General features: G+C 43.9%; 1 protein-coding gene across 2 annotated transcripts; it reads right to left on the reverse strand.

Moving 5' to 3' along the window:
• Positions 1 to 2,974: 2,974 nt before the first annotated feature.
• ints2 (integrator complex subunit 2) lies at positions 2,975 to 23,536 on the reverse strand. Of its 2 annotated transcripts, none has more exons than XM_055873084.1 (25): positions 23,136 to 23,536; positions 22,224 to 22,547; positions 21,521 to 21,659; positions 21,218 to 21,320; positions 20,919 to 21,032; positions 18,032 to 18,162; positions 17,655 to 17,825; positions 17,313 to 17,533; positions 16,964 to 17,089; positions 14,658 to 14,729; positions 13,819 to 13,933; positions 13,309 to 13,377; positions 12,911 to 13,045; positions 12,453 to 12,632; positions 10,941 to 11,052; positions 10,181 to 10,285; positions 9,540 to 9,704; positions 7,049 to 7,250; positions 6,111 to 6,236; positions 5,731 to 5,938; positions 5,113 to 5,394; positions 4,496 to 4,603; positions 4,206 to 4,311; positions 3,744 to 3,920; positions 2,975 to 3,446 (listed from the first exon to the last, which is right to left on the reverse strand). In XM_055873084.1, the coding sequence occupies exons 2-25, from the start codon at positions 22,514 to 22,516 to the stop codon at positions 3,265 to 3,267; spliced, it is 3,642 nt and encodes a 1,213-aa protein (XP_055729059.1). In that variant the 5' UTR covers positions 22,517 to 22,547; positions 23,136 to 23,536; the 3' UTR covers positions 2,975 to 3,264. The 2 variants fall into 2 exon arrangements, with proteins under 2 accessions (XP_055729059.1, XP_055729048.1); XM_055873073.1 differs by having other exon boundaries at positions 22,224 to 22,555.
• Positions 23,537 to 24,384: the final 848 nt, after the last annotated feature.

Consider the following 24,384-nt stretch of genomic DNA (forward strand, 5'->3'; position numbering starts at 1 on the left):
GACAATGTAAGACATTGAAATATGTCTGATTATGTACCATGGGGAAAAAAGAAAAAAAATGTAAAAAATGTATTTAAAAAACCCATTGGTGACAGAATATAACTTATAACATCCGTACCTTGTTCCAGTGTTCATGAACTCGGTCACGCAAGATAACCGTGGGTGTTGAAGATGTCCATCATCGCCTGGAGGTGGCCTTGCCAGTCTCGTCCTTGAGAGGAATCATACAAAACTAAAATCTATTATTGGTTCCAAGCACCCTAACATTTAAAGTGGTCCAATGAGGCCCACCCCTAACATTTAAAGTGGTCCAATGAGGCCCACCCCTAACATTTAAAGTGGTCCAATGAGGCCCACCCCTAACATTTAAAGTGGTCCAATGAGGCCCACCCCTAACATTTAAAGTGGTCCAATGAATCCCACCCCTAACATTTAAAGTGTTAGAGAAGATTACTTTATTCTTACCCGTAAGTCACCCTCTCAAACTTCTGGCAGGCTAGACAGGGTACTGACCTTTAAGCAAAAAGTGACAAATTGAAACATTGTGTGCTCTCTGATATATTAATTGAAATCCTCATAATTTCAGATATAATAGAATGTGATTGATAAACAAAAGGTTATTTCACTTGCCCAGCTGTTCACCTCCTCGACAATTCCCCGTCAGAAGAAAGTAGGTTGATTTTTGGCAATCATGTGCTTCACTCCAAAATGGCCAGCATTCATCTCGGTCAGCACGGCCTCCTTCTCCTCCTTAGTAAACATCACCCTCCTGTGTGGCTGGCCATTCTTCCCCTGTAGGTACATATGATTGCCTAACAAGTTGGAAAAGAAGAGTTGTTGAAATACTCTAGTCCAAGTACATTTGCACTGCTGTCTTTGTTTCTCAGTCTTCCAATCTCTTCCTACCTCTTCCTCCCTCTCACTTTCATCTTCCCTCTCTCACTTTCATCCTCTCTCCTCCCCCTCCTCTCTGGCTTGGCATGACAGGCCCCTGGGGGTCAAAACCACTGGACCTCTCCGACAGGAAATGCTCTACTGCATAGCTTGGAAACTCTGGTCCTGGAGGGCTGAAACACCTATTTAATCAGGGACTGGTTTAGACCTGGTTCACCAGGTGAGAGAAATTAACTACCAGCCTGGAAAAGGACTGTGATTCTAATGTCCCAGTGAAGCATGTGTCCATTGGAATACCATTAACTATACAATAGGCAAAATATAAGAAAAATAAGCAACAGTCAAATGTAACCAGATAAAGAACACATGAAATCTGAGGTCATTTTTATTAAATTACAAAAAACCATAATGCATTGCTTTCATAAAATCATGTATGTGGCTTCCTTTAAAAGGTAAAGTTAGAATTAAATTGCAGTATTGGGATATCCGCAAAGCTAAACCTCTCTGCTGTTTTGGTCCTACAGCGATCACATTACAGTTGCTAGTTTGTAAGCCAGATAATGTGATATAACCAGACTTATGATGTCCATTAAATGGCCATTACAGGTGTACCTATTAAAAAAAATAAAAAATGTTCAACTAAGCTGCATTTGGAGATACTTTCTATGTTCTCGATTCAGGGGAAACAGTTCTTATAAATGTCTGTGTCCAGGTGCTTCTACACTGAACCAAAATATGAGCTGAAATAAAAGATCCCAGACATTTTCTATACGCAGAAAAGCTTATTTCAGGGACAATAAAAGGCCACTAAAATGTGAAGTTGTCACACAACAGAATGTCAGAGTTGAGGGAGTGTGCAATTTGAATGCAAGAATGTCCACCAGAACTGTTGCCAGAGAATTTAATGTTAATTTCTCTACCATAAGCCAACATCGTTTTAGAGAATTTGGCAGGACATCCAACCGGCCTCACAACAGCAGACCACATGTAACCACGCCAGCCCAGGACCTCCACTTCCGGTATCTTCAACTGCGATATCATCTAAGACCAGCCACCCGGACAGCTGATACAACAGTGGGTTGGCACAATTGAAGAATTTCTGCACAAACTGTCAAAACCGTCTCAGGGATGCTCATATGCTTGCTCGTCATCCTCACCAGGGTCTTGACCTGACTGCAGTTCGGCATCGTACCAACTTCAGTGGGCAAATCCTCACCATCGATGGCCACTGGCACACTGGAGAAGTATACTCTTCACGGATTAATCCTGGTTTCAACTGTACCGGGCAGATGGCAGACAGCGCGTATGTCATCATGTGGTTTGCTGATGTCAAAGTTGCGAACAGAGTGCCCCATGGTGGTGGTGGGGTTATGGTATGGGCAGGCAGGCATAAACTACGTGATACCGTGACGAGCTCTTGAGGTTCACTCAGACCAACTGATACGTATTTGTATTCCAAGTAATGTGAAAGCCATTGAGAGATTTCCATATATAAACTGTAAATCAGTAAAATCGTTGAAATTGTTGCGTTTATATTTTTGTTCAGTGCACAAACAGGAGAGAACGCAGAAAAATTGTAAATCCATGTTTTGTACTGCGCAAGGAGGTTCCTTGCCATTATAGCTGCCACACATGAACATTTCCCAGAACTAGTGGTTTCTATGCGATTCCGCCACGTGTAGAAGTAGATGACAGCACATCACACAATGCGAACAAAACAAAGATCTACACACAAGCAAGAGGCATTTCTCAATCGATACAAAATATGGATGTACTATATTTCGGAGTTCTTTAGTGTTTGTAGAACCATCTGTAACTGGACATTTATAAGATAACTGTTCTCCAGAACCGAGAACGAAGAGAGTATCACCAATACCAGGTTAGTTGGTGGCGTTTTCCATTAGCCAAGCAGTAACCTAGTATGGAAGCATTCACATATCAGTGTTGCTAACAGCAGCCAACGTTGCTGCAGAGTGGAGCACAACTGCGCAGATACTGTAAGTGCGTAGTCTTGCATCGCGCTCATTTGCAATATATGCGGTTGATCCTGCTGCTTGTGGCAATGTCATAACGATGAGTCTCAGTTTAATTTTTTTTTAATACAAACAAGATGTACAATACAAAAACACTACATAATTCAAGGTTACCTGATAATTTCAAAAAAACGTATTTTTTTGCTGAGAAAGAAGTCAGCTTAGAAAAATATTTTTACAATGGTCAAGAAAACAGACCTACAGCATATTGTATCTTTCATTACCTACAAAACACAGACGTCGCACACTACAACATACACATTGAAAATAACACTCATATCTAAAGGTACAACCCTGCACCAGCCCCAGTGCTCCCTCCACCTGCAAGTCTCCGTGTCTATAGTCCGTGTTGGCTGGTGCTGATGATGTCCATGAAGGTGGCTTCTATCCTGTAGCAGAGCTGGACATCCGGGTCGGCACCACCCAGCTCCTCTGCTGCCCTCTGGGGAAGGCTCAGCTTGGACTTGTCCCCTCCTGGAACCAACACCTCCTGGGGCTTCTCCTTCAGGTACTGCAGCCCTGAGGGAGGGAGAGAGGGAGGGGGGTACAGGAGAGAGAAGAGGGATGTTAGACTATACTGCTATTGATGCACCTCTATTATATTCCAAAGCACACAAAAACACATTTCATTACACTAACCGTGATAAAGACTGATGGCTAAGGGCCGAGACACATTGGTTTTTATCAATAAATCATCATTTTTATCAACTTCCACTGCCCTCCAATACTTTCCTCTTCAGTTTCCTCCTCAATTCATGCCCCTTGGTTGGAGAGCGAGGTAGAGGCAGTGCTCCCTTTCAACACACACACACTTACTGGTGATGAGCGGGTCGATGTCCCTGGTCTTGGTGGACACGTCGGAGGCACAGACCTGTCCCACCTGCACCAGCAGGGTCGCCACGTCATCGTAGAGTGGAGGGAAGGCCTGGCAGAACGCCACCAGGCACGGCAGGGTAGGCATGAAGAAGGAGAAACGCTTGGCACGGGTCAGCACTGAGGGAGAGCGATAGAGAGAAACATATGAACATCATGAACAGCAAGGAGACTAGAACAAGCTGTACCTAGACCTAACAGGGGAAAAGGCTGTTATGAGTGATGACAATGCTGCACTAACAGAGACCCACCAGGAGATGGCACTAACATACCAGAGTACAGAGACAGGGAGACACTGCCTGTAGGACATGATGCAGTAAGGGGAGGAAAAAAAGGGCCAACAATGACAGGGTAGAGACGGGGGAGGTGGAGAGTGATAGATGGATAAAGCGAGAGAGAGCTGACCTGTGAGCAGCGTGGCCATGACGCTGACGGCCAGGCGGGCCACGCTGAGGGACTTGGGCAGGGCGTACTGGGTACACAGGTGGGACAGCAGCTGGATGGCAAAGATCTGTAGAGGGAGACAAGAACCATAGTTAATGCCAGTACTTTCTGTCCAGAAAGACAGGTTTCAGTAGAAATGTTGCTTAAACAGGCCTGGAAACAAATTGATGTAAAACACTGACAAAGGCACAGGGCTAATCTTGCTCAGCTTTGTGGGCTTGGATGCCAGATGAGGACACAGGGGGGCTCACCTGTTTCTCCAGCTGGGGCTGGGCCAGCAGCTCTGGGATGAAGTCCAGGCAGATATGGATGGAGGGGATGCCAGCCACGGTCAGGGGTAGCAGAGCTTGAGGGTAACCCTGAGACAGAAGGTGAGAGAAAAAAGGAGACAGAATGGAATGAAAGTAAAAAGAGGAGTGAAAAGCAGAGGATAAGTAGCTTTGACTGAGCTTCTGTCTTGTGATGTAAACACACAGGGTAGCCGCAGCGGCAGCTTGTGTGCGCAGCATGGATCCAAGAAGGCAGGATTACTGCGACAGAGGGGCAGGATTGTGTTGATGAAGTGAAACATATGGCAGCTTCCTACTACTGGGACTGATGCAGTCATTCAGGCTGCAGGACATTCCTTCCCCTCTCACACACTGATCACTGACAACAGCTCTTCTGTGGCATACGGGAAGACAAATTCATAGCCTCAGCCTGTAGACGCCATTTTGTTATGCTGTTTGTTATGACTAAATGCTGCTATGACGGGATCATATCTGTATTGACACTTTCAGACCTTGAAGCCTTATCGACAAAGGGGCTAGGGGTCCGTTTGGAATTTGAAAAAAAAACCCCATCTCTTGTACGTAGTAGAAGTGTTCACCTGGAAGTGCACCAGTTTGGCGATGTTGGGGTCAGCGATGAACATCTGGTGCAACAGACAGCAGATGAGACACTGCACCTCCCTCAGGTCACTGAGTAACCCCCCATCTGGCTCGCCATCCCCTTCTGCTCTCCTGGCCCCCTCTTCCTGTTTGATGGGCCCGGGCGCAGCCCTCATGCTCTGGAGCAGGCTCTCAGCGTCACCCCCAGCCACTAGGGGCCCAGTCTGCACCTCTGAGGTGGGCAGACACACCTCCAGCAGGATCTGGACTGCAGCACTGTCCTGGAGTCAGAGAGAAGAACAAGACAGCGACGTAATGTTAGATTCTACCTACAACTGTGACTGACGTACTATACACTGTGTGTCTGTGGACACGTTTTACTATACTTGTGAGTACCAGAAGTCCTCAGAAGAATAGTAAACCAACTAAAATTCTGATAAGTGAGGACATTTTGCCGGTCCTCACTTGCAAAAGGGCTATTTTTAGAGTTAGGATTAGATTTAGGGAAATTAGGATTTTGAATGGGAATCCATTGTTGGTCCCCAAAAAGTCCTCACAAGTATAGTACAGCTGTGTGAAAGAGTATGTATGAGTGGGTGTCTCTCCCACTGTGTTACCTGAGCGGCCAGCAGTGCGTTCTTCAGCTCCTCTCTGGTGACCTCTGGGGTGTCTGGCTGTCCAGCCTGTCCCAGGCCCAGGTTAGAGATGGTCTGGCTCTGCCGGTCAAAGTCCGCTGTTTCCTTCAGGTGGGAGTTGAGGTAGGCCTTGGAGGCCAGGAGGTAGCCATTCAGCATGTGGAGGACAATGTCCATCAGAGGGGGACACCTGAGGAAGGGACACAAAGATGTTATTTACTCACATAATGATGTAGGCTTCATTGTGTTTAAACAGGAAATACATTTTACAAATTCCAGGTGTACAATTGCAAAACAATACATTGGGATTAAATATCTTGTGCCCTTCTCCAGCCCAAAGATAACCATGTGCTGTAGCCTACCTGTAGACCCTTTGGTCACAGCGCAGCACGATGAGGGGGTCAACCATCAGGTCATTCTGAATATACCTCTGCTGCCTCAGCATCTTCACTGAGGGCTGCAGGGCATTAACCGTCATCACCCACAGCCTGGAGTAAAACACAGAGGAAAGAGAGCAGGGCCATGGTCAGAAAATGTTTTCAGACAAAGTGCCCCAGTGATGTATTACCTGAACTTGTCCAACACATTTTCATTTTCTGTTGCAGAACGTTTTGCTACGCTGTGGACTTCTAAACACAGTCATAAGGTTTCTTTATAGGGATTATGTTATTACTAGCTATACAGTAGCCTGTTGCAGCAGATCTATTTTGTGATGATCAAATCTATTCAATTGCTAACACCTTTCAGTTTCCCATTGAAAACTCCAATGGTGCATTCAAGCAAGGACAAGCTGTCCTTTCAGACAGAGAAGCAGCTACCACCAGTTCTCTTCACCCAGAGTCTGTTGTCTGTGTTCCCTCCTGCAGACTGTATGACATTAATCAAATGGTTCCTGTGAGAGGCCGACACTCCAACACCAGCTCTCCCTTCCAGCTTCATCACTCCTTCCTCCCCACAGGCCTCCCTCTGCACAGCACCATTCAATACCACCACAGACGGTTGAAGAGGGGATGAGGAGGGGGAGGAAAACAATCCATTATGCCCCAAACCCTGGAGAGTCCCCTCCCTTTTTCCTGCCCTGAGCTGTCGTGTCCTCGTTACAGAGCAGCTATTCGTGCATGCGGGGATTGATTGGTCCGCCTGCCTGCTCCTGCCGACTGTAGCTCTGTGCCCCTGGAAACACTGGGGGTCCACCCCCTTATCACCACCAGTGAAGACACAGAAATGGAATTGAACATGAACCCCATCTCTGGTCGCGACATCCAGCAAACAAGCCCGTCCTCTCTATAATATTGCTGACCTGCGGGGCATGACAGTGTTGAGGACCATCCAGAGCTTGTTGAGGGTCTGGGGGATGCGTCGGGGGACACTGGGGCCCAGTAGCAGACCCATGCTACCCGTCAGAGCCTCGGCGTAGGGGATCAGGTCTCCAGCAGACAGCAGGGTCAGGTGGTCCAGCATCCTCATAAGTCTGGGACCACTGGAGGGAACCTTCTGGAAGGCTGGGAGAGAGGGAGGAGAAGAAAAAGCTTTTAGTGAGAGAGTGGAGTCTTAAAAGGGCCGATCCTGGATTCGAAAAAACAAAAAAGCGGATGCCCAGGAACTTGTTTTGATAAACTGCAGAGTATGGCTGAACAATTTATCGAATTTCCATAAAAATTGCATATCCATATCGCAAGAGATCCATATTTTTGGCAATATTTTGAAACACCATTCAGCCGCCTGTAACATCCGTTTTCATAGTTTACTCCGATTGTAGTTTCTTCCTCTAGGATGCTTTTCCACACAAACCAAGTCCCGCCCCCTGTCACTCACTCAAGCAGGCAGCAGTTTTCCTCGCTGTAGACTCACTCTCAACAGAATCCAAACAAGAACGATGCTGCATACTTTGCTTCTTAAAAATAAATCAATTTTTATTTTTGTGTATTTTGCCATCAGCAAATGCTAGTTAGTTAGTCTTAGCAAGCTGCATGTGCCCAATTCTTTGGGCCGTTGGCTGCTAATGCAATTTGCCAACACTAACTAGCAAGCTAAATACACCGACTGAGATAGGGCAAATCTGGTTAACAAACTGTAGCTCTAATACAGTGGTGGTGTAGATCAACATGTTTGTGCTAGCATGTTCTGAATCAGAGAGGAATAGCAAAGCATATTCTAAAAACTTTGTCTGAATGTAACAGCTATTGAAATCTAACTAGGGTTCCCTGGGAACGAATGACCAATATTTAGGTTCCTGCCCCGTCACTACTCCTACCTGTCTTTTGTTCGTTGTCATGCTAAACACTGTATTTCAACCATATATTTAGAATAATTATTCTAGATTATTTCAACAGTTCATCCAAGTGTTTTATAAATATCGGAAGTCAAATCGCAATATTTTGTGCAAAATAAATAAAATAATTTGTGATTAGATATTTTGACCATATCCTGCAGCCCTAAAGCTGAGGGATGGGGCTGGAGAAATGAAACCTTATATTTAATTTAGAAGTCCAAAAATAAAAATGTACAAATCCCAGACTGCCCCTTTAACACAGTTTATTTAGGGTTGGTTTCCCAGACACAGATCAAACCTAGTCCTGGACTAAAAAGCACTTTCAATGGAGATTTGTTGTGCAGGCCTAAAATTACTCTGGGTTTGGGAAACTGGCCCAGAGTGTTAATAGATTGGCTTGATACACTCTAGCCTCCTTTCCTTTCACTCCACTGATCTGAAACCACAGGACAGCCTGAAGGTGATATAGCAGAAGTCAATCATGAGGCTTGCTTTCACCTGTCCACTTATTTCACATCAATGTGGATGGAGGGAGCAGATGGCATGGGTAGAAAGGAGAAAAAGCAAGAGAAAGAGAGAGAGTGAGAGTATACACATCTCTCTAGTCTCAACTCCTCTCTCTTCTGCTCTGTTCTGCAGCTGATTCACTTAAAAGGTCAACCTCCCCAACAACAGAGGCTGTTAATATCACTATGACATAAAAGCACTGCTTGCATCCCAGGCTCTACTGAACACCACCAAGCCTCTGTTTTGCTGCAGTGTAGGATTCCTCCTCTCCTTCCCTCTCTGTGTCCACTGTAATCCAGGAGACGATAGCCTCTGGGCCTTCTCTTTCTAAAAACGTCTACTTTTCTCCATGGCACACTAGTGAAATTACTTACATAACCAAGAAACAAGCTCCAGGTTACGATTCAAATGTAAAGATTTTCTTACAAAGAAAATGTATTTTGTTTTTGATGGGGAGAATTTTGGATTAAATGTGCGTGTAGATAGATTATTTCCCCCCTAATCAGATGTAGTTTTACAGATGAGATTAGCAGTGCCTTGGAGCTATGCAGCAGCAGTAGGTCTGATTCCCTGACAGAGAAAGTATTTGCGTCTCAAATTGCACCCTATGCCCTATAGTGCATATTTAGGGGAAAGGGTGCCATTTGGGATGCACCCATGATGATCTACCAGGGGGCTCCATCTCTCTAGAGGCCAACAGCAGCATGATAATCTGACACTGAAGCCCTTACTGCAGGATAACAACACACTTTACATCACATGACCCTTTGTTTATCCCACTGACTATTACGGAGTCTAGAACTACTCTTCTATGTTGAGTCCCAACTACCTTCCCAAAGCCCAACACTGCACAATACTCTTTATTGGCCTCTTATAAGGCTTCTTCAACAACTAGCCCCATAAAATCTGATGTAAACTCACCATTCCCAAAACTGTTCTCTCCACCCTAACCCTAAACCCCATTCCACGATTCCCCTCAACCTCCCCACTCCCTCAACCTCCCCAGTCTCACCGTCGTGGAGTTGTGTCTGGGAGTATCTGCAGGTGTTAGAGGTGAGCAGCATCCTCCGGAGCAGAGGCAGGGTTCCTGTCACCTCCTCCTCACACACCCAGTCCTCCACCATACACAGGTGGGGGTAGTTAGTGGCCAGCAGCCGCAGCAAGGCCGAGTGGAGGCCTGGGGAGGGGGGAGGAAAGGAGAGGAGTCAAAAGACATGACATTAAAACAAGCAAAGGAAAAGAACGCTGACCCTAAAGAAGGCTAATACACTGAAATAAGTTATACACAGTGTTACAAATTAGCAGGTAAGAATGGCTTGCATTAGGTTGATGGTAGCCTACACTAAAAACTGGCTATCTGGCAAATGACTGCCTAACTAAACTTGCTGGAGCACCAAAAGAGAAAGTGTAGTATGTTAATCAGTAGGCTAACTAGTTGCTTTCATAAGATTAACTAGTAAAAAATATAATAAATTACAAATTCTACACTTTTGACTCCCTAAATGATATGGGTACACTTTGCATATACATAGAATCTATGTTGATGGGGCTTTAAATATGACCGATTAAAAACAATGTCTATTCAAAAGGCACTCCAACCCCTACTTACTGTAATAAGTACTTAGGGATACCCTGCACATTGGATGTACTTACCCCCCAACTCCTGTTGCAGGCCCTGGGCCTGGGTGATGAGGTATTTGATGGGGATCTGGTCCATGAGTATGGCAGAGTACGACTTAGGCTTCCTCTGCATCAGAGCTGAGGAGAGAGGAGAGGTTGATTTGGCCCTGCTGTCTATTTAAAAACACCCTGTGTGAGTACTACCAGAGTGGGGTGATTCTTCACTGAAATGGCTTCAATAACAACGCTGATGGGCATCATTACTCCTGCTTGAAGGGTGCAGCAGCACAACAATTAAGAAGGAAGCATATGTATAAACTAACACAGACGTAAATGAGGACTAATGAAGGGTGGGAAGACCTTATCATCCAAGAAATACTGACTCTGCCAAGTCCTTCAGTCCAGTAGGTAACACCTCCCCTGGACATTATACTTGGCTGGCTATTGATAATAAATGGAAGCTTGAAAGAAAGCCAAGCCAGGAGGGGAGAAAGGAATCCCCCATAGCAACACACAGTTTCCTAGTAGCTTAACAACAGAGGACAAAGCCTGCCTTTTCTCTTGGTTCCCTGACACTCTCTCTCTGTCCATTCCAAACACAGCATACCTTCTTCAATGGAGGAGACAATGAAAGTGCCTGAGTGGAGAAGAAAAAGCAGCAATAGGGTGGCTAGGAGAGAAGCCAAGGGTGGCTGAATGAATGAAGTTCAGGAGTAGCATACACTAAGGTACTTGTATTTATTAGGGGATCCCCATGGTACATACCCAGGAGGAGATCGTGTAGGATACATACCCAGTTGTTTAGTGTTGGACAGGAGAGCCTCCTCATAGGACAGAATATAGTAGAGGATGAGGAGCTGTGTGGTGATGCTGTATCTGGAACGCACCGCTCGACCACCCTCTCCCTGCCAGAGAGAGAGATGGAGAAAGAGAGAGCGAGATCGGGGGGAGACAGATAGAGAGTGAGATAGAGGAGGAGAGAAAGAGAGGGAAGAGAGCAGGGAGAGACAGAGACAAGGAGAGGTCAGGGGCAGGTCACCACAGAATGTTCTACACTGCAGGGCCAATGGGCTACTAGCGACAAATGGCCCTCTCTCTGACCTTCTAGGGCAACCAAGGCAGAATAAAAGAACAAAGTGGATGACAGGACATGAATACGGCGTTGCTGATGTATGACATCGTTAAATATCATGTCAGTGACTGCAGACAGCCCAATAGACCAGGGAGACTATAATGATATTAAAGTCAATTTACTCCCAATGGCCTCTAAACATAACGAATGGTCAGATTAATTGAAACGGACCAACTACCATTTAACATGAATATTTTACATGGTGGCTTTGTATAGCTGCTTGCTTTTAAATCTGCACCATCCAGTGATTGTGTCAAACCTTGTTTATCTCCAAAGCATGTACAACCTATTTGAGCAATCTATATTTTACAGCATGCGGAGGGATGGATACATGTATATATTTGGGCTGTTAACAGAGCTAGTTTGATCTGTGTGACATGTTTTTCTCATATTAATTAGCCGTTGATGGAAGGGGTTTTGACCCCTTGCACTGTCTCCACATTTCACTGCCTGAAAATTAAATCAAAAAATGGATTCAATTCGTTTTTTTGCTCCAACCGATCTACACAACCTACTCCACATTTCAAAGTGACATTTATTTTATAGAACATTTCCCAAATGAATAAAATAAAGGCCCCTGTGTTAACACTTAGTGGAAGCACCTATGGCAGCCATACTCGATATTCACATAATAATCAGAAATTCCCTTGACCACGCCCATAGATTGTCCTCCCCCAAACACTCTTTCCTACTGACCACCATTATAAAATAAGAGCCAACTTCATCATCAATTATACAGAAATACCAAAACACACCGAAAAGCTGCTGTATTCTTCAATGTACACATAACCAGGTTAAAAGCCCCAACCTACAGTTCGAAATGCTCCCATGTAGAGAAATGGAGCCTGCAAGAAGATCCCTGTGGCTTCAGGCTATTCGGTGTGGGAGTGGGAAATGTGGGGACGCTGTGTTCAAGTAGGCGACACGTAGCTATGTGTGTGGAGCAGCATCATGTTATGGGTATTCTTGTCACTGGCAGGGACTGGGGAGTTTGTCAGCATCAAAATAAATATGAAAGGAGCAAAGGCTAGGTAAAAAGTAAGAGGAAAACCCACCCCAGTCTTTAGAAAACCTTACCCCCTGTGTGTGTGTGTGTGTGTGTGTGTGTGTGTGTGTGTGTGTGTGAGAGTGTGTGTGAGAGTGTGTTACGTGCGTGTTTAAAAACTCTTTCACCCCTGCAGTGGAGCCTTGGTAGACGGTGAGGATCTCCTGCTCAGTGATTGGCTGGTTGGTGGCCTCAGGGTTGGCCTTGGAGGCTGGGGTCAGGATGGAGTTGATGTACACATCGATGAGGGGCAGCAGCTGGGTGTGGAGCGGGGTGGATGTCTCACACAGCTGCCTGTAGATCCAGTCCTATTGGAGACATGGAATTCAACAGTATTAATGTGTATATTAATATGTATTTGTTGTATATACTATTGTACCAAAAAGGCTAGTACCAGTAAACAGTTAAACTATTTATCAGGTGTAAGTGCTCTTTCCCATATCTCCTTTTATAGCAAGTGGAATTCACCATGCTGCTCACCAAAGCCACAACCCTCATTAATTGGAAGTAACCAGTAGATGGAGCCATGAATGAACAGAAAAGGCATGAGGCCAATAACAGAACCACAGAATGGAGAACGACCTACCTTGATGGAGACCTTGTGCTTGGTGAAGGCTCTGCTGCGGAGCAGCTGGTAGATACAGTGGATGGGCAGGAAGCCTGTGATGTTGGCACTCAGGTTGTTGGTAACCGCCACCCTCACAGCGTGGGCAGTGACCACCTCGACAAAAATCAATACAGTTTCAATACACCTGGCCAAAACTACGGATGGAGGATCAAATCAGTCCAAATACAAAAAAATGAATAATGAAACAAGTTGAAAAGTTGAAATAGGTAAATCATTATAATTACTGAAATGTTGAAATAATATGGCACTGTATTTAGCAAATAAACAACATGTAAGTCATAAAGAAATATGCTATCTAAAAAGATTAGGCTGTGGACTGTGGACAAATTGTATATATGGCTGTGTGGATGAAGTACCTGCTCAGTGAAAATCTCCTGGGTAAAGATGGTCTTCATTTTGCTCAGAGAGCTGGGCTTAATTGCAATCTGCAGGGAAGAAAGGGTGGCATTTACCAAGAGATCAGTTTAGACTGGTATCATTTACAGAAGGATCAGTTAGACTGGTATCAACCAAGAGAGTTGCTTATATTGCAGCCAATACCTAGTGAAAACATCCTGAGGGCAATGAATGAACCTGGCAGTTAATAATTCCACTCTATTCATATTGGATAACAGAAATTCTACATGACAAAAGCAGAATGGATACAGTGCCGACAGCCTAGGGTGAGAATAAAATTCAATACAACCAAATTACATTGCACCCTCTTTCTCTGAGAAATGAATTGACAGCCAAAATAACTGAACACAACAGTCAGTTTATTGGCAGGCAGCCCTCTCTGTTTGTAGGCTCCCTGCATAGCTGAAGTGGAGGAAGTACAACAGTTAGCCACTCTCCCTCTGACTGGACTATCGATCCCTCCACCTTACCTTCATCCCCAAAGTGGAGCAGACCAGCTCGATGATGGCGCTGAGCTGGTTGCTATGGAAATACATGGCAACCAGTAATAGCATCTCTCCGAAGGAAGCGGCGACCCCTGCAGCACTGTACACACAAGAGTGTGTGAGAGAGGGAGAGAGAGGAAAAAGGGGGTCAGGAGAGACAGAGGAGAGAGAGATTTAAACCGGCGGCTTACAATGCATCTTAGAGGACAGCACTTTAATAAAATGATTATGCCCAGCTATATTAGACACCCCCCTCCTCCGGCCTAGTGTCCCCTCCACAGCGCCGGCCAACACTCATTTACCATCCCAGAGGGGGAGTTGGGCTGCTGCAGTGATAACTCATGGTTCAATGGAGGGCTTATTACATTTTTAAAAGCCTGTCGGGGCCTCCCGGGTTTGTTCCCCCTTCCAGCCCAACTCCCACCCTCATCCATCACCACCCACCCTGCCTCGCATCCCTGCACTGTTTGTTTTGAGACGAGCTCTGTCTGGCCTCAGCCTTTCTCCTACCAGAGAAAAACAGGGAACTCTGACTGGAACTGGGGGCATGAAAAAGAACACTCAGGGCACTTTTTTGTCAGACATTGTTAAATTCTGAGCCTGTTTAACTGGAAGACAATTACTGAATGTCGAGAGACACGCATGACTCATGTCATCATGACCATTTTGGAGGTTTGCTAATGAAATGCCCATATTGTGTGAAATGATTGCACCGATTGAAGCGCAATCAAGGAAAGCTAAAGTATATGAAAGAAAATACATACTGTTTGAACCCAGGTCTGGTAATGTCTATCATCACATAAGGACCAGGCCACCATCCTCACCTCTCAAAGTACTCCTCTTCTTTGATCATCCAGCTGAGCCACATCACCATCAGCTGCTCCTGCTCCGGGGTGCTGCAGGAGAGACACAATATCACACAACACCGTCACGTAGCCACAGATACCACTCAGTATAACGCTCCAGAGAAGCCACCTGTTTAATCTGGCTCTGTTAACCCAGCGAGAATCTTTCTGCCATCTGCTTGGTAGTAGATATAAAGACTACTGTTAGCCTTTCACTGTCACATTGACACATAAGATCAGAGCTGTGAATACTTTGTACTGTGTTCGTTTGTGTGATTTTTATACTAGCAGGGCTCGACATTAACGCTTGTCCAGGACAAGTTTTAAAAAGTCAGACAAGAATAATAGATTTAAGTTGTTAAATCACAATATCAAACAATTACTCCGATCCGAATTGGATCAAAGGCCAACATTGGAATAATATTAAAATCGACTTTTAATGTACATAAATAAAAATGCCTACGCGCATATTAGCTACAGCCTCTCATGTCCAAACCAATGTTGACATGAAGGATGCTCCAGAAAATGTAGCCAAACTTGAATTACTTTTAATTATATAAATATAGGCTGAACGGCTGTCATGTTTGACAAATATAAGGAAGGATAATTAACATTAACACCTAAAGGCCTGATTCGGTCAACAAAGGAGGCACGTTACCTCAGATCAAGTGGAGGCACGTTACCTCAGATCAAGTGGAGGCACGTTACCTCAGATCAAGTGGAGGCACGTTACCTCAGATCAAGTGGAGGCACGTTACCTCAGATCAAGTGGAGGCACGTTACCTCAGATCAAGTGGAGGCACGTTACCTCAGATCAAGTGGAGGCACGTTACCTCAGATCAAGTGGAGGCACGTTACCTCAGATCAAGTGGAGGCACGTTACCTCAGATCAAGTGGAGGCACGTTACCTCAGATCAAGTGGAGGCACGTTACCTCAGATCAAGTGGAGGCACGTTACCTCAGATCAAGTGGAGGCACGTTACCTCAGATCAAGTGGAGGCACGTTACCTCAGATCAAGTGGAGGCACGTTACTTCAGATCAAGCGGAGGCACGTTACTTCAGATCAAGCGGAGGCACGTTACTTCAGATCAAGTGGAGGCACGTTACCTCAGATCAAGTGCAGGCACGTTACTTCAGATCAAGTGGAGGCACGTTACTTCAGATCAAGTGGAGGCACGTTACTTCAGATCAAGTGGAGGCACGTTACTTCAGATCAAGTGGAGGCACGTTACTTCAGATCAAGTGGTCACAAGACTGGAGAGTTAAGGGCCGTGCCTGTTGAGCACCCCACATCACCCACCTTGAATCTGAGTGGAGGCGGTGAGCATTTTAAAATGATTTAACCATAAACGTAATTGTTTAAAACCTAGACGTTTTATGTAATTTTATGAAGCATGTCTTACCTTGTTTTAAAGTAGCCTAGCCAAAATACAACCATAGAAATGTTGAGGGAATTATTTAATAAACAATTTATTGATTGAAATCAGCATTTTTCTCATGTTCTACTGGTTTTCAAAACCAGCATTATTTTATTGTCCAGCAGCCAAAGACATAATTTTAGCCATATTAGTAACCCATGCTAGTTGATACATCTTTAGAGCCCCCCTCATTCTTCATTTGTAATGGATATTTTCATCTCTGTCACATGAAACCACTTGCACGTGCAATGCACTTTTGAGAACTGTGTTTTCCCGCTAATTGCGAGTTTTGGAACATTCGCACGTACCCTAAAGCCATGTGCACACTGTTCAAGCTTATAATATGAAGAAATAAAAGTTGAAAAACATTTTAAGCTAAACGGTCTGATCGGTTGCATCAGCCTCATTGCTTTAAAAAAAATACTATTACATGCAGTGGTTGTATTAATTTTGGATCCCTAGAGGGAATTATTTTATAAAGAGATGAAAAAGTATTTGGTTGTAATTGTAGCCTAATGTTGTAATATTTTATAGGCTAACAAGGGTGGCCAACTATCCTCCAGGAGAGCCTTTAAAGGGGAGTGTTGTATTTTGAGACTGGCTTCTATGGTAAAAAAAAGATAGCAATGCGTAATAAAATTGTGTTACAGACCGTTTAACATTTTGAAAAGAATTACTTATTTTTTATATTTTTAATCTGTCCTTCTTGTCCAAAGGACAAGTGGCTAAAAAAGTTAATGTCAAGCCCTGACTAGTATTGCCCTCTCCTCCCAACCATTTAATGTGTTGAACACGCCAGTGTCATTCTTTCTTGACGTGTGTTTTTATACATCAAATTCATATAAAGATGTTGCTCGTGGTCCTACCTGACGAGTGTGGGGAAGGCCAGTAGTTTACAAAAGGACAGAGAGACAAATCGAACCCCAGCTGGAGTGGCCGGGGGTCGACTGGTCATGAGCTGGAGGAGCTGCTCTGCCTCCTCATCAGTGGGCCTGTCAACGGGGGAAAGACACACACATTACTTCAACATGTCACAAACACACAATTACAAAGACACAGAAATCTTCCAAAGTTTAATTACATCCTTTAAAAAAAACTCACCTAACGTACAAACTCCCCCCTTTTGAAAATAATTCATGAACATTTCAAACAGTGGAACTATCAGAGATCATCAGTGCTATCCCAACTGATCTCCCCTCCCTCGGTGTCACCTACCTGAGTCCTGCGATGCCCATGAGGGCACAGTAGAGTCTGAGCAGGGCGGAGGCCTTCACCACGTGCTCCTCCCGGAGACCAGAGTACCCAGAGCTGCTCTCTGCGTCCTCCACACTGTCGTTGGGCTCGTGGGTGCTGCGCGACCGGGGCAAGATGGCCACCAGCTCCAACAACAGCTGCCTACGCATCTGCCACAGCACTGAACTGCTCTCACGCTTCCTCTGAGGGAGGGAGGGGAGTTTTGTAAGAGAGTAGAAGGTATCGGTGAGACCGGTGTGTGTGTTTGAGGAGCAGAATGTACATTTGTATAGTTCAAATCTCACTGTAGGCAGTGTTCCTCACCTGTTGTCCGTTGCGTATGAACATGCTGAACCAGGTGCGTACTTTCCCATTGGTGCCCAGCAGCAGCCCACTGACGTAGGACACCAGAGGGCTGACTGCATCATCGGCCGTGTCAGGCTTATAGTCCAGGGTCAGGGCCACACCCAGACCTGGCAGGTGACACTCCTCCACCTGGGGAGGACAAACACACAGTGGACAGGACAGCATGACAGTTTTCATCAGGGCAGCAAACAGCAGTGGCATTTGCACAGCTCTACGGTTTTAGAGCCGAGCTGTACTGTGCTGGCCCGGTTACAAATCCACCCTAGTTGCTGGAAAGGACAAATGGTTCATGTCAGTACGACAGTGTGAAAAAGGCATAAGAGAGATGGACTCACCACCATGGCTCTGATGTTGAGTGCCTGGGAGGGGTTCATCTGACACAGCTGTCTCAGGGCCTCTGTCCTGCGTCTCCCTCCCATGCTCTCCTCATCCTGACGCTCCCCGTTCTTTATCAGGCCCCTGCACACTGAACACACCACAGATATCAGTTACATGTTATGCGAAGAATGGTTGTTCTTTTCAGAGGATGTGTTACATTTTCTTATCAAAATACTATTTTACAAATACATCTGTATGAAATCTGTACAAATAAAAAAGTTATGGAATAATGGGATTTGACTGATGAAATTTGATAATACATTTTCATGTTTGGGTTATTCAAATAATTTGTTGTTATGAATAATAACAGAAGATATGAAAGATGCACGAAAACAAGCCATTGTTCCATGTTTTTAATCTTCTCTCAAGGATCTGTAACAATTGTTCTTTGTCCCGCCAGAGCATTTTCTCTGTCTGTTTGCTTCACCTTCAATGTCTGTAGCAGTGCATTATGCCATAGTAGACGGACTGCTTACAGAAATCCAACGAGGCATGGAAACATTGCTCATTTATTTGCCTGTAAATAAGATCTAATAGCTCTCAAAAGCACATGCACTTTAACAATTCTTCTCTTTTTGACCGGTTATTCACTGTAACTGACAGTTTAAAAGACTAAATGTTTATGGCCAACTGAGACTGTGACATGCACTAAAACTAGTGCTGAGCGATTAGTGCTGTTTGAGGTCGGTTTGGTTTTGGTTAGATTGTTTAAAAAATAATAACAGTTTTCGATTTCAATAAAAAATATTTTACATTATTTTAGAGCTTCCCTCAGCCATCACCTGCCTTTTTTGCTGACAGAGTGAAATGCTGTAACACAGAATAAAACAATTAGAGCCCCATTATGGTAGTTAATGCCCATTACGTCTTATCACTTATTAACCGTAACATATTCACATTACCGACTTTAAATCAAACATTTCAGTTGTGTATATTACTTATTTGATTACTATTATTTTTCATTCCTTAAAAAGCAACAAATCCCTGTGAATGGCCTATGTGGCATCGATATGAGTCAGAAACAGTTATTCTCGTGTCATATTTTACTACAAAGTGTAAATAGGATAATTTGTGCCATAAAGTCAGTCTTGTCTAAAACAGAGTTTGGAACATCTGTGCATCACAATGGGTAAATGAAGGTTGGGTTTTGATTTGACGATGTCCGTTTGCCCACTAACATGGGGTGAACAGCTGCAGTGATTTCTCTCTATGCAATAGCATAGACATTGAGACAGACCTGCCCAGCAGTCCAACTTCGTTTACATAAGACAACACGTTGAACATTCTTTTACTTGAGAAATACTGCACCAAACACCCAAGATGAACAATTGCGCAACTAAAACATCCTTGGCAAAAACATCTACATTTGTCATCTTATATTCATTCTGGGGATTTTGAGGAAGTGACATAGGCTTCCGTGACTACAGTGTCTCATGGGGGACAAACATTAACCAAACGAGGAATCAGTCAGGAAACACACCAAGACTGAAATCTTGTTTTTCTAATGACAAACAGAAAAACACTTGCCAATCTGCGTGTTCAGTGGTACTCAGGCAGTAGCAGCCAGCCAGCCAGACAACAGTGGAGGCTGGTGGGAGCTATAACAGGACAGGCTCATTGTAATCCTGAACTGGAATAAATGGAACCAAGTCAAACATGTTGTTTCCATATGTTTGATACAGTTCCATTGATTCCATTCTAGCCATTACATGAGCCCATAGCTCCTCACACCAGCCTCCACTGCCAGGCAACCATATTTTATTTTATTGATTTAACTAGGCAAGTCAGTTAAGAACAAATTACTGTTTACAATGACGGCCTACCAAAAGGCAAAATCTCCGCAGGAGGGATTTTGCCTTTTGGTAGGCCGTCATTGTAGGCAGTCATTAGCTAACTGAAAATATTTTAGCTTCCATCTCCCCTCTTACAAAGAATTGCATATGCCATAAAAGACTCAAGGAGACCAAGTTAGTTACCATTTCATGTTCAAATTGTATTGGTCACATACACTTGTTTAGCAGATGTTATTGCAGGTCTAGCGAAATGCTTGTGTTTGCTTGTGTTTCCAACAATATCTAACAATTTCACAACATATACCTAATACACACAAATCTGGGTAAAGGAATGGAAGAAGTAAATATGCTGGGCAAAGTTATGCCTCACACTTGATGCCTCAAGACAGGGCCCATTTCCCACCCATTTATATGAAAGAGGCCAATTCTAATAGCAAGCCATGAGGATTCACTAATGTTCAGCGCTATGTAATGTCTGCCGACTGACTGCTTCCTTCTCGCTGGCCTCGCTAACGCAAATAAGCTATTGACTCAGGCCTGACCCCGTGGTTGATAAGAAGGCACCAGAGAGGCTGCTAGCAGAGCTAGATCTTCATAATGTATCTCTCAAAGCAGAGAACACACACACTCTGGGCCAGAAGCAAGACAATCATACTCATCATCTATATTATAAGGAGAACACATTAATCTAGTCCTACCTCTGGGGCTGAAACATTGTCCAATTACAAAGGGAAATACCTAACTGGGTGAAGAAATGTGGAATAGGCAGCCAATGTCAATAATTATCTGCCTAGAATTACATTGGGATCTATACAGACACTGATTATTCTATTAGATTAAATATACTCCACCTATAGACTATGATCAGCTTGCCAAACATATGTGGGCTGCAGGCTCAATAAAACCAGCTAATCAACTAATGCGGTCTTATAATTAGTAGTACAGGCATGGTAAAGCTAAACAATTTGTGCAACATATTGTAACAGTCCAAACTTAGAATATATATTTATTGTTAATTTTCATAGACATTATTTTGCACCTTTCACCCTACCTTCATTAAAGCTGTCAGGGACGTTGGCAACCAGCAGGCACAGAAACCAGTCACCGTTTCTCACATGCAGCAAAGCCTCTGCCACGTCTATGATGGGCAGCAGAGAGGGCAACTCTGAGGACAAGGGGGGGAGATTGCAGACATCAAACTTGGGGGTTCCGTGCAAAAGCAGTTATTTGATCCGAGAAAAGCTTCAGCTTCCAAATCAAAATCTGAGAAATTGCTGATTCTCAAATAGGTATGTTTTAGAAAACTGGGTCATTTCCATATAATGAGGTATTTTCTATTGATGCGAGTACCTGCTTGAAGTATACAGAGAACATCTGCAACTTCTTCCAGGTAAACAGGGCTCTCAAATAGCTCAGAGGACTTCAGGAACCATTCCCCATTGGAATCAGCCACCTGTAAGACAAAACACAGCCAAATTAACAACACACAAATACAATATTGAGTATGATAAACTGGACGCTTGCTAAAGGCAGGGCCACGTGATTCAGTTGGGCGCTACCCATTGGTGGTGGAGGTGGTGAGTTTCCCCCTTGCCTGTTAAAGTACCATACACATGTTAAACTAACCCTGTACGAAGCAGTGAGATGACTTACCTTGTTCATGATGGCCAGTAGTTCACTGAGTGCCAGCCTGAGTCTCCTGAGAGGGTCACTGTGTTCAAACTCCAGGGTGAGCCCATGCTGCAGCTGAGACACCAGGATGCTCTCTCCATTAGAGCCACCCGCCTTGTGCCTGTCAGAGGGGACACCACCACACCAGAACAATCAGTATCTCCGATCCACTAAAGCTGGGACAACACCAGTAACGCAATACTAATATTGCGATACTTGTTGGTATCGTGGCAAGGAAAGAAAACACTAAGCGGATTTATCTTCTTTAGGAAAATAGCCCTAATGTTGAAAACAAATCATTATGTTGTCATCCAGTCACATGTACTTATTTTCCAAGCTATAGCACACAATATTTTACATACAGTGGATTTTTTAAAGGACAAAAAAGTCTACTTCATGTTTTCAATTTTTGCAATGGAAAAAATATTGCGATACTGGTCCTGACCCTACCATCCACACAACATGCTAAACAAACTCTTTACTCTGCTAAACAAAAGGGAGAGACAAAAAACATGTATTTGATTTTGATTCTCCAAGTTTATTTATAAAAAGCTAGATATGAGGTTAGTCATATTACTAACCAAACACATCTCCTTGACCTGTATGAGTTGTTTACTTGAGTTGAGTGTCCTTTAGTGTAATAATAGAGTTAACTAGTGTCTCTGAGATCATTCAAAGGTTTTACCTGAGTTGCTGCTCCTTCCTGGCATCCTGCTCCAAAGCATGGAAATCGACAGACAGGAGGGCCACAATGGAGTTGACAGCCTCCACCCCGGAGAGCAGGCGCAGGATGAGCTTCTTGTCCTGGGCCCAGGACTGGCTCTGGTCGGCTGGGGCACACAGAGCCATCCGAACCAGGCAGGGCAGCAGCAGCCTCAGCTCTGGGTCACTCAGGGCAGCCAGACGCACCACATCCACCTTCTGCATGGCCTCAAAGGCATATGGGCTGACAAACTGCAGCCCTGCACTTTCTGACATCTCTGCTGGTAGTCTGGGACTGGGTCCACACCTGAGAGACTGGACAGAGTGAGGTTTCTAGTTGATGCTGTCCTGATGTGCCAGCTTAAAGTTTAACTATTTGTAGCTTGGCATTCAAATGACTTGCTTCAGAAGTTTGTTGCTTTGGATTTGGAGCTTCAATGTTAGTGTTTTCCATGCAGTCATGTGCACAAAAATAATTTAGCATCCTTAGTTTATCAGCAAGTTAGCCAGAAAGCTGGTGACTTATTCAGGAACAGGCTGTGAATAAAAGGTATTGCTAACAATCCTACTAGCTAAGCTAAACTTGCTTTGTGCTGACTTCTTAGCTAGCTAACGTTATAACATAATCATGAAACACTTCCTGATGATTTTAAGAGCATGGAGCTTACCTAGTTAGTTAAACTAGTTTACATTAACATGATTTCACGATTAAAAAATTGCAATAATGGGCTGATGTTAACATAACTAGTAGCTAGCTAGCTACCATGCTAGTTAGCTCAGTCAGCTACAGCTAGATAAGCTAGCCTAGTATGTCTGACGGTGGAGTTCTTTAAATATACATGTTATCATTAATCGATAATAAAACACGTGTCAACCGGTATAAATGTAACATTACCTTCTTTAGGAATGTTTCAACGAAGGAATGTAGCTTTAGGACGTCAAACCTCTCACTCACGTAGCACAACAGCCACTCGTATGCATTCGCTGTATCCGTATTTCTCCTCCTAACAGTTAGCTAACGTAGCTAGCTCGCGAACTCTGACAGTCTCATTCTTACGAATCTGTCTGTACGAAGTAATTCAACCTATGTTCAGATAAATAAATATTTACAATATGATCACAATAAATTAATGTACATAAGTGACTACTTCAACATTAAAGGCTATATGGGCAGATGTGGGCAAAATGTTCAGCCACCACCGCTAGCTAGCAGTGCCTTGGAGTAGCTAGCACTAGCATTACTAGCATGCATTCGGGCGCTCCGCGTGCACCTTTTGTCAGACTGCTGCTCTACCCCCCTGGATGACAGCCAAACAAAATCATGGTTGAATAAAGGAACAATATTAATACCTTATATTTTAGCAACTGTTTTACAAAAGTCTATAATGCTTCTATAATGCTTTTTTCCTCTGATTATTCTACAGGGTTGAAGGATTTTGTTCCAGTGCAACATTGTCTAGTGCCAGCACACTGATGTTGAATCAGGTTAGAACTGGGCTAGAATAAAACCCTGCACATTCGGGTCTCCAGGACCGGGACTGTCAGTGCTTTCATCATCCTTGCGGACTACTATGTGCCTGAATCACAAGTCATTTTTTCTTGTTGACAGACTATTTTAAAAAATGCAGATCCTGTAACAATCCCGATTTGGACCATGACTTAAAAAACATTTTAGTTTAAAAAAACGGGCACTATTTGTATACATTGGAATCACGTTTTTCTGAGTTCAAATAATATATTGATACATCTGTATACAGGCCTGTCTACACACAAAAGCAGACCATAGTCCATAGGCCTAGATTTTTACAATAGAAAATGTCTTGCAGTCTTATGCATGAATATGTTGAGGTGTCAGAAGTATGCAAGAGAAGATACATGACATTGGATTTTAGGGAAAGTACAGTTTTATTCCGAACAGGCGAAGATACAAGAGATCAATCTTCCTCTGTGCACAAATAAACACTGCATATCCATCGGCTTCCCTCCATATCCGGTTAAAGTTAATTTACACCACACATTTACTATCACATAGAAGTAAAATAGAGTTGGTCTAAATGCATCCGTAACCGCTCAGAAATGGTGTCAAAAAAAGAAACCTCAAAAGCGAATTGGGATTTATATGGATAAGAAGAGGTATAGTAGCC

This window comes from Salvelinus fontinalis, chromosome 2 (genome assembly GCF_029448725.1).
Source record: "Salvelinus fontinalis isolate EN_2023a chromosome 2, ASM2944872v1, whole genome shotgun sequence".
Classification (NCBI taxonomy): Eukaryota; Metazoa; Chordata; class Actinopteri; order Salmoniformes; family Salmonidae; genus Salvelinus; species Salvelinus fontinalis.